The 12,534-nt window shown below is 39.9% G+C and overlaps 1 protein-coding gene across 1 annotated transcript; it reads right to left on the bottom strand.

Moving 5' to 3' along the window:
* Nucleotides 1–1,043: 1,043 nt before the first annotated feature.
* Nucleotides 1,044–1,880, bottom strand: LOC148554538 (uncharacterized). The gene is made up of 2 exons (XM_088492065.1): nt 1,840–1,880; nt 1,044–1,236 (listed from the first exon to the last, which is right to left on the bottom strand). Exons 1-2 carry the CDS (start codon nt 1,878–1,880, stop codon nt 1,044–1,046), a joined length of 234 nt encoding a protein of 77 aa, XP_088348191.1.
* Between the last annotated feature and the right edge of the window lie 10,654 nt (nt 1,881–12,534).

The raw sequence follows: 12,534 nt of genomic DNA, 5'->3' as shown, positions 1-12,534 counted from the left end.
TCTTTTTTTTTTGTGGGATTATACTTTACTTGATGGAAAAGTTTAAGGTTAAATCTAAAAAAAAAATTGTAGATGCTCTTTATTTTAGCTTAGTCACATTAAGTACAATAGGTTATGGTGATACTCCTATTTCTATAGGGAGTAAAATAGGAACTATTTTTGTGTCTCTTTGTTGTCCTTTTGCATTTAATATTCTTCAAAGCTTCATACCACATCTTCTTAAAAGGTTAGAACCATACATCATTACAATATTTGCACCATGCATACCAAATGGGTGGGTAGTTGAGAATAAGTTAGTCCAAAAAGTAAAAATTTGTTTAGTCATTGTTATGGTCTTCTTAGTCATTGGTAGTGGAACAATTATGGCTTGTTTGTTAGAGGATATAAGTGTTTTTGATAGTTTTTATTTGATTATAATTTCCATAACAACCATAGGCTACGGTGATTACACATTTAGTACGCTTAAAGAAAGGTTAATTTCATCCATTTGGATTGGATTTAGTGTTGTTACATATAGTTACGTAACTTCATATCTAACTACCCTTATCCTTTCTTAAATTATATTTTGTTAATGAATGAGAGCAGTTTTTTTTTCCACATCTTTTTCTTTATATTTAATTAGTTTTTTTCGCAAAAGTTATGCCTCTTAGGCGCTCTTAATAGTGTATTAAATCATTTTTCATTGGTGCTATCACTACCTAAACGACTAAGCAGAACTTTATTCCTTGTCATTCTTTAGTCAAATAAGGCAAATGTAACCTAATTTTAACATCATATACCTCCAAGAATAAACTAATAGATGAACTTAAATAACAAAAGAAGAACGACTAACCTCACTCTCATTCACTAAAGATCTTCATTATAGTGAAATAGTGAACATAATTCAATAACTAATGCTATGTGTACCAAAGTTCACATGTTTAATACAAAATCATAAATAAGTAAAGAAAGGAATTTGCAAAACTCAAAAAACGTTTAGAGGATCTAAAATAAAACTGTCCTCACATATAAGAGCCAAAATATGCCTGCACTTTGAAGTTGTTTCACTTTTGAATATAGTCTTTCAAAAGCTGATTTTTGGGATGCAAATTCGCATTGGTTCGCCAATTGGCCACACCCTTAGAGACAGTATCATTAGCCTTACAAATCTCCTCAGCAGAAAACTTATGCTCTATAATTCCCAAGGGTCCAGGCTGCAATACTTTAATCACAGTTTTCATCTCTTGTTCAAGCTGTCTGTAACACATTCAAACAAGTCTGCATAAGACATAATAATAAATTACCTCCACTTATCAAAAAGATCAAGCTCCTCTAATATGCACCCTTAAATTATTTAATGGGTTTAGAATACCATTAAAAGACAGTTATACTTTAGAGACAAATTTAACATAGAGGATCCTCTTTTTCCCCAAAGCAAATTACAAAGCAGCTCTATATTCTACTAAAAAAATGCATTTTTTTCCCAAAAAAATTTTGAAATATAAAATTTAATCAATAACCTTTTAATAAAAAAGAGTCAAGTAAGGATTACATTGCAATATATTCTCACAATTGGTGAAATATGAATGGTTAAAGTTAAACATTTAAAATTCTACGAAACAACGTCAAAATTTCCAATTCTGTTAAATTTTCAGCCAGAGGAATTTTTCTATATTACAGAGTAGCAAAATCAAACAGAACAATTTTTATTTTTATTCATCGCAAAAACAACGCTAATGTAATTATGAAATATAAAGGCAATGTTTCCAAATCGATAATAAGCATTAACATAACCTTAATTTCATAATTGAGAGGGCGGGGGCAACTACGAATTGTGATTAGGATGAAAAAGAGGTTCACCTTATTAGCCCGGAAAATGGTAGCGAACTTCGAAACCCCATGATCCCTCACAGACACTGCAACAATCGAACGCAACGGTGATCTTTCGCTGAAATACGTTGTCGTGTTTCCAGTTTCCACCTTCTAGGGACGGAGTGAGTTGGGTTCTTTTTACATATTCACAAAGGACTATCCTTTACCAATGCTGCATGCACAAATCACTACCCTCACACTCACATATTCACATGCACAAATCACTACCCTCACACTCAAACTCACATATTCACAGAGGACTATCCTTTACCAATGCTGCATGCACAAATCACTACCCTCACACTCACACTCACATATTCACATACACAAACCACTAACCTCATACTCATACTCACATATTCACAAAGAACAATCCTTTACCAAGAATGCATGCACAAACCACTACCCTCACACTCACACTCACATATTCACAAAGGACTATCATTTACCAATGTTGCATGCACAAACTACTACCCTCACACTCACACTCACATATTCATATGCACAAACCCCTAACCTCACACCCACACTCACATAATCACAAAGGACTATCCTTTACCAATGCTGCATACATAAACTACTACCCTCACACTCACACTCACATATTCACATGCACAAACCACTAACTTCACACTCACACTCACATATTCACAAAGGACTATCCTTTACCAATGCTGCATGCACAAACCACTACCCTCACACTCACACTCACAAATTCACATGCACAAATCACTAACCTCACACTCACACTCACATATTCACAAAGGACTATCATTTACCAATGCTGCATGCAAAAATCACTACCCTCATACTCACACTCACATATTCACAAAGGACTATTATTTACCAATGTTGTATGCACAAACCACTACCCTTACAATCACACTCACATATTCACAAAGGACTATCCTTTACCAATGTTGCATGCACAAACCACTACCCTCACACTCACACACATATTCACATGCACAAATCACTAACCTCACACTCAAACTCACATATTCACAAAGGACTATCTTTTACCAATGCTGCATGCACAAATCACTACCCTCACACTCACACTCACATATTCACAAAGGACTATTCTTTACCAAGGTTGCATGCACAAACCACTACCCTCACATACACACTCACATATTCACAAAGGACTATCCTTTACCAATGCTGCATGTACAAACCACTACCCTCACACTCACACTCACATTCACACGCACAAACCACTAACCTCACACTCACACTCACATATACACAAAGGACTATCCTTTACCAATGCTGAATGCACAAACCACTACCCTCACACTCACACTCACATATTTACAAAGGACTATCCTTTACCAATGCTGCATGCACAAACCACTACCCTCACACTCACACTCAGATATTTACAAAGGACTATCCTTTACCAATGCTGCATGCACAAACCACTAACCTCACACTTACACTGGCATATTCACAAAGTATTATCCTTTACCAATGCCGCATGCACAAAACACTACCCTCACTCTCACACTCACATATTCACAAAGGACTATCCTTTACCAATGTTGTATGCACAAACCACTACCCTCACACTCACACTCACACTCACATATTCACAAAGGACTATTCCTTACCAATACTGCACAAACCACTAACCTCACACTCACACTCACATATACACAAAGGACTATCCTTTACCAATGCTGCATGGACAAACCACTACCCTCACACTGACACTCACATATTCACATGCACAAACCACTAACCTCACACTCACACTCGCATATTCACAAAGTATTATCTTTTACCAATGCTGCATGCACAAAACACTACCCTCACTCTCACACTCACATATTCACAAATGACTATCCTTTACCAATGTTGTATGCACAAACTACTACCCTCACACTCACACTCACACTCACATATTTACAAAGGACTATCCCTTACCAATGCTGCACAAACCACTAACCTCACACTCACACTCACATATACACAAAGGACTATCCTTTACCAATGTTGCATGCACAAACCACTACCCTCACACTCACATATTCACATGCACAAACTACTAACCTCACACTCACACTCACATATTCACAATGGACTATCCTTTACCAATGCTGCATGCACAAACCACTACCCTCACACTCGCACTCACATATTCACACCCACAAACCACTAACCTCACACTCACAATCACATATTCACAAAGGACTATCCTTTACCAACGCTGCATGCACAAATCGCTACCCTCACACTCACACTCACATATTCACAAAGGACTACCATTTACCAATACTGCAAGCACAAACCACTACCCTCACACTCACATATTCACATGCACAAACCAGTAACCTCACACTCACACTGACATATTCACAAAGGACTATCATTTACCAATGCTGCATGCACAAACCACTACCGTCACACTCACACTCACATATTCACAAAGGACTATCATTTCCCAATGCTGCATGCACAAACCACCACCCTCACACTCACACTCACATTTTCACATGCACAAACCACTAACCTCACACTCACACTCACATATTCATATGCACAAACTACTACTCTCACTTTCACACTCACATATTCACAAAGGACTATCCTTTGCCAATAATGCATGCACAAACCATTACCCTCACACTCACACTCACATATTCACAAAGGACTATCATTTATCAATGCTGCATGCACAAACCACTACCCTCACACTCACACTCATATATTCACAATGGACTATCCTTTACCTATGCTGCATGCACACACAACTACCCTCACACTCACACTCACATATTCACATGCACAAACCACTAACCTCACTCTCACACTCACATATTCACAAAGGACTATCCTTTACCAATGCTGCATGCACACACTACTACCCTCACACTCACACGCACATATTCACAAAGGACTATTCTTTACCAATACTGCATGCACAAACCACTACCCTCACACTCACACTCACATATTCACATGCACAAACCACAAACCTCACACTCACACTCACATATTCATATGAACAAGCTACTACTCTCACTTTCACACTCACATATTCACAAAGAACTATTCTTTACCAATGCCGCATGCACAAACCACTACCGTCACTTTAACACTCACATATTCACAAAGGACTATCCTTTACCAATGCTGCATGTACAAACCACTACCCTCACACTCACACTCACATATTCACAAAGGAATATCCTTTACCAATGTTGCATGCACAAACCACTATCCTCACACTCACATTCACATATTCACATGCACAAACCACTAACCTCACACTCATACTCACATATTCACAAAGGACTATCCTTTACCAATAATGCATGCGCAAACCACTACCCTCACAATCACACCCACATATTCACAAAGGACTATCATTTACCAATGCTGCATGCACAAACCACTACTCTCACACTCATACTCATATATTCACAATGGACTATTATTTACCAATGCTGCATGCACAAACTACTACCTTCACACTCACATTCACATATTCACATGCACAAATCACTAACCTCACACTCACACTCACATATTCATAGAGGACTATCCTTTACCAATGTTGCATGCACAAACCACTACCCTCACTCTCACACTCGCATATTCGCAAAGGACTATTCTTTACCAATGCTACATGCACAAACCACTACCTTCACTCTCACAGTCACATATACACAAAGGATTATCCTTTACCAATGCTGCATGCACAAACCACCACCCTCACCCTCACACTCACATATTCACATGCACAAACCACTAACCTCACACTCACACTCACATATTCATAATGGACTATCTTTTACCAATGCTGCATGCACAAACCACTACCCTCACACTCACACTCACATATTCACAAAGGACTATTATTTACCAATGATGCATGCACAAACCACTACCCTCATACTCACACTCACATATTCACATGCACAAACCACTAACCTCACACTCAAACTCACATATTCACAAAGGACTATCCTTTACCAATGCTGCATGCACAAAACACTACCCTCACTCTCACACTCACATATTCACAAAGGACTATCCTTTACCAATGCTGCATGCACAAACTACTACCCTCACACTCATACTCACATATTCACAAAGGACTATTCTTTACCAATGCTGCATGCACAAACCACTACCCTCACACTCACACTCACATATTCACATTCACAAACCACTAACCTCACACTCACACTCACATATTCATATGCACAAACTACTACTCTCACTTTCACACTCACATATTCACAAAGGACTATTCTTTACCAATGATGCATGCACAAACCATTACCGTCACACTCACACTCACATATTCATATGCACAAACCACTACCCTCACAGTCACACTCACATATTCACAAAGAACTATCCTTTACCAATGCTGCATGCACAAACCACTACCCTCACACTCACACTCACATATTCACTTGCAAAAACCACTAACCTCACACTCACACTCACATATTCACAAAGGACTATCCTTTACCAATGCTGCATGCACAAACCACTACCCTCACACTCACACTCACATATTCACAAAAGACTATCCTTTACCAATGCTGCATGCACAAACCACTACCCTCACACTCACACTCATATATTCACATGCACAAACCACTAACTTCACACTCACACTCACATATTCACAAAGGACTATCCTTTACCAATGCTGCATTCACAAACCACTACTCTCATACTCACACTCACATATTCATAAAGGACTATCATTTACTAATGCTGCATGCACAAACCACAACCCTCACACTCACGCTCACATATTCACTTGCACAAACCACTAACCTCTCACTCACACTCACATATTCACAAAGGACTATCATTTACCAATGCTGCATGCACAAACTACTACCGTCACACTCACACTCACATATTCACAAAGGACTATCCTTTACCAATGCTGCATGAACAAACCACTACCATCACACTCACACTCACAAATTCACATGCACAAACCACTACCCTCACACTCACACTCACATATTCACAAAGGACTATCCTTTACCAATGCTGCATGCACAAACCATTACCCTCACACTCACACTCACATATTCACAAAGGACTATCATTTACCAATGCTGCATGCACAAACCACTACCTTCACACTCACACTCACATATTTACATGCACAAACCACTAACCTCACACTCACACTCACATATTCACAAAGGACTATCCTTTACCAATGCTGCAAGCACAAACTACTACCCTCACACTCACACGCACATATTCACAAAGGACTATTCTTTACCAATGCTGCATGCACAAATCACTACCCTCACACTCACACTCACATATTCACATGCACAAACCACTAACCTCACACTCACACTCAAATATTCATATGTACAAACTACTACTCTCACTTTCACACTCACATATTCACAAAGGACTATTCTTTACCAATGCTGCATGCACAAACCACTACCGTCACTCTAACACTCACATATTCACAAAGGACTATCCTTTACCAATGCTACATGTACAAACCGCTACCCTCACACTCACACTCACATATTCACAAAGGAATATCCTTTACCAATGCTGCATGCACAAACCACTATCATCACACTCACATTCACATATTCACATGCACAAACCACTAACCTCACACTCATACTCACATATTCACAAAGGACTATCCTTTACCAATAATGCATGCACAAACCACTACCCTCACAATAATACCCACATATTCACAAAGGACTATCCTTTACCAATGCTGCATGCACAAAACCACTACCCCCACACTAATACTCACATAATCACAATGGACTATCATTTACCAATGCTGCATGCACAAACTACTACCTTCAAACTCACACTCACATATTCACATGCACAAATCACTAACCTCACACTCACACTCACATATTCACAGAGGACTATCCTTTACCAATATTGCATGCACAAACCATTACCCTCACTCTCACACTCGCATATTCGCAAAGGACTATCCTTTACCAATGCTGCATGCACAAACCACTACCTTTACTCTCACACTCACATATACACAAAGGATTATCCTTTACCAATGCTGCATGCACAAACCACCACCCTCACTTTCACACTCACATATTCACATGCACAAATCACTAACCTCACACTCACACTCACATATTCACATGCACAAACCACTACCCTCACACTCACACTCACATATTCACAAAGGACTATCCTTTACCAATGCGGCATGCACTAACCACTACCCTCACACTCACACTCACATATTCACAAAGGACTATTCTTTACCAATGCTGCATGCACAAAACACTACCCTCATCTCACACTCACATATTCACAAAGGACTATCATTTACCAATGCTGCATGCACAAACTACTACCCTCAAACTTACACTCACATATTCACAAAGGACTATTCTTTACCAATGCTGCATGCACAAACCACTACCCTCACACTCACACTCACATATTCACATGCACAAACCACTAACCTCACACTCACACTCACATATTCATATGCACAAACTACTACTCTCACTTTCACACTCACATATTCACAAATGACTATTCTTTACCAATGCTGCATGCACAAACCACTACCGTCACACTCACACTCACATATTCATATGCACAAACCACTACCCTCACAGTCACACATATTCACAAAGAACTATCCTTTACGAATGCTGCATGCACAAACCACTACCCTCACACTCACATTCACATATTCACTTGCACACACCACTAACCTCACACTCACACTCACATATTCACAAAAGACTATCCTTTACCAATGCTGCATGCACAAACCACTACCCTCACACTCACACTCATATATTCACATGCACAAACCACCAACCCTCACACTCACACTCACATATTCACAAAGGACTATCCTTTACCAATGTTGCATGCACAAACCACTACCCTCACACTCAAACTCACATATTCACAAAGGACTATTGTTTACCAATGATGCATGCACAAACCACTACCCTCACACTCACACTCACATATTCACATGCACAAACCACTAACCTCACACTCAAACTCACATATTCACAAAGGACTATCCTTTACCAATGCTGCATGCACAAATCACTACCCTCACACTCACACTCACATATTCACAAAGGACTATCCTTTACCAATGCTGCATGCACAAAACACTACCCTCACTCTCACACTCACATATTCACAAAGGATTATCCTTTTCCAATGCTGCATGCACAAACTACTACCCTCACATTCACACGCACATATTCACAAAGGACTATGCTTTACCAATGCTGCATGCACAAACCACTTCCCTCACACTCACACTCACATATTCACATGCACAAACCACTAACCTCACACTCACACTCACATATTCATATGCACAAACTACTACTCTCACTTTCACACTCACATATTCACAAAGGACTATTCTTTACCAATGTCGCATGCACAAACCACTACCATCACTCTAACACTCACATATTCACAAAGGACTATCATTTACCAATGCTGCATGTACAAACCGCTACCCTCACACTCACACTCACATATTCACAAAGGAATATCCTTTACCAATGCTGCATGCACAAACCACTATCCTCACACTCACATTCACATATTCGCATGCACAAACCACTAATCTCACACTCATACTCACATATTTACAAAGGGCTATCCTTTACCAATAATGCATGCACAAACCACTACCCTCACAATCACACCCACATATTCACAAAGGACTATCCTTTACCAATGCTGCATGCAAAAACCACTACCCTCACACTCATACTCACATATTCACTATGGACTATTATTTACCAATGCTGCATGCACAAACTACTACCTTCACACTCACACGCACAAACCACTAACCTCACACTCACACTCACATATACACAAAGGACTATCCTTTACCAATGCTGAATGCACAAACCACTACCCTCACACTCACAATCACATATTTACAAAGGACTATCCTTTACCAATGCTGCATGCACAAACCACTACCCTCACACTCACACTCACATATTCACAGGCACAAACCACTAACCTCACACTTACACTGGCATATTCACAAAGTATTATCCTTTACCAATGCTGCATGCACAAAACACTACCCTCACTCTCACACTCACATATTCACAAAGGACTATCCTTTACCAATGTTGTATGCACAAACCACTACCCTCACACTCACACTCACACTCACATATTCACAAAGGACTATTCCTTACCAATACTGCACAAACCACTAACCTCACACTCACACTCACATATACACAAAGGACTATCCTTTACCAATGTTGCATGCACAAACCACTACCCTCACACTCACACTCACATATTCACATGCAAAAACTACTAACCTCACACTCTCACTCACATATTCAATAAGGATTATCCTTTACCAATGCTGCATACACAAACCACTACCCTCACACTCGCACTCACATATTCAAACGCACAAACCACTAACCTCACACACACACTCACATATTCACAAAGGACTATCCTTTACCAATGCTGCATGCACAAACCGCTACCCTCACACTCACACTCACATATTCACAAAGGACTATCCTTTACCAATGCTGCATGTACAAACCACTACCCTCCACTCACACTCACATATTCACATGCACAATTCACTAACCTCACACTCACACTCACATATTCACAAAGGACTATCCTTTACCAATGCTGCATGCACAAATCACTACCCTCACACTCACACTCACATATTCACAAAGGACTATTCTTTACCAATGCTGCATGCACAAACCACTACCCTCACACTCACACTCACAGATTCACATGCACAAACCACTAACCTCACACTCACACTCACATATTCACAGGCACAAACCACTAACCTCACACTCACTCTCACATATTCACAAAGAACTATCCTTTACCATTGATGCATGCACATACCACTACCCTCACACTCAAACTCACATATTCACAGAGGACTATCCTTTACCCAAGCTGCATGCACAAACCACTACTCTCACACTCACACTCACATATTCACATGCACAAAGCACTACCCTCACACTCACACTTACATATTCACAAAGGACTATTCTTTACCAATGTTGCATGCACAAACCACTACCCTCACAATCACACTCACATATTCACAAAGGACTATCCTTTACCAATGTTGCATGCACAAACCACTACCCTCACTCTCACACTCACATATTCACAGGCACAAACCACTAACCTCACACTCACACTCACATATTCACAAAGGACTATCCTTTACCAATGCTGCATGCACAAACTACTACCCTCACACTCACACGCACATATTCACAAAGGACTATTCTTTACCAATGCTGCATGCACAAATCACTACCCTCACACTCACACTCACATATTCACATGCACAAACCACTAACCTCACACTCACACTCACATATTCATATGTACAAACTACTACTCTCACTTTCACACTCACATATTCACAAAGGACTATTCTTTACTAATGCTGCATGCACAAACCACTACCGTCACTCTAACACTCACATATTCACAAAGGACTATCCTTTACCAATGCTGCATGTACAAACCGCTACCCTCACACTCACACTCACATATTCACAAAGGAATATCCTTTACCAATGCTGCATGCACAAACCACTATCATCACACTCACATTCACATATTCACATGCACAAACCACTAACCTCACACTCATACTCACATATTCACAAAGGACTATCCTTTACCAATAATGCATGCACAAACCACTACCCTCACACTCACACTCACATATTCACATGCACAAACCACTAACCTCACACTCACACTCACATATTCATATGCACAAACTACTACTCTCACTTTCACACTCACATATTCACAAAGGACTATTCTTTACCAATGCTGCATGCACAAACCACTACCGTCACACTCACACTCACATATTCATATGCACAAACCACTACCCTCAAAGTCACACATATTCACAAAGAACTATCCTTTACCAATGCTGCATGCACAAACCACTACCCTCACACTCACACTCACATATTCACTTGCACACACCACTAACCTCACACTCACACTCACATATTCACAAAAGACTATCCTTTACCAATGCTGCATGCACAAACCACTACCCTCACACTCACACTCATATATTCACATGCACAAACCACCAACCCTCACACTCACACTCACATATTCACAAAGGACTATCCTTTACCAATGTTGCATGCACAAACCACTACCCTCACACTCAAACTCACATATTCACAAAGGACTATTGTTTACCAATGATGCATGCACAAACCACTACCCTCACACTCACACTCACATATTCACATGCACAAACCACTAACCTCACACTCAAACTCACATATTCACAAAGGACTATCCTTTACCAATGCTGCATGCACAAATCACTACCCTCACACTCACACTCACATATTCACAAAGGACTATCCTTTACCAATGCTGCATACACAAAACACTACCCTCACTCTCACACTCACATATTCACAAAGGACTATCCTTTACCAATGCTGCATGCACAAACTACTACCCTCACACTCACACGCACATATTCACAAAGGACTATTCTTTACCAATGCTGCATGCACAAATCACTACCCTCACACTCACACTCACATATTCACATGCACAAACCACTAACCTCACACTCACACTCACATATTCATATGTACAAAC

This window comes from Arachis ipaensis, chromosome B6 (assembly GCF_059453495.1).
Source record: "Arachis ipaensis isolate K30076 ecotype BB chromosome B6, ASM5945349v1, whole genome shotgun sequence".
Taxonomy (NCBI): Eukaryota; Viridiplantae; Streptophyta; class Magnoliopsida; order Fabales; family Fabaceae; genus Arachis; species Arachis ipaensis.
This window is presented reverse-complemented; position numbering and strand designations above follow the sequence as displayed.

Excerpts from the sequence above, each read along its gene's own strand:
- LOC148554538 (XM_088492065.1), bottom strand. The coding sequence starts at position 1,880 with ATGGGGTTTCGAAGTTCGCTACCATTTTCCGGGCTAATAAG. Across the intron at positions 1,237-1,839 it reads CCATTTTCCGGGCTAATAAG|ACAGCTTGAACAAGAGATGA; the intron begins GTGAACCTCTTT and ends AATGTGTTACAG.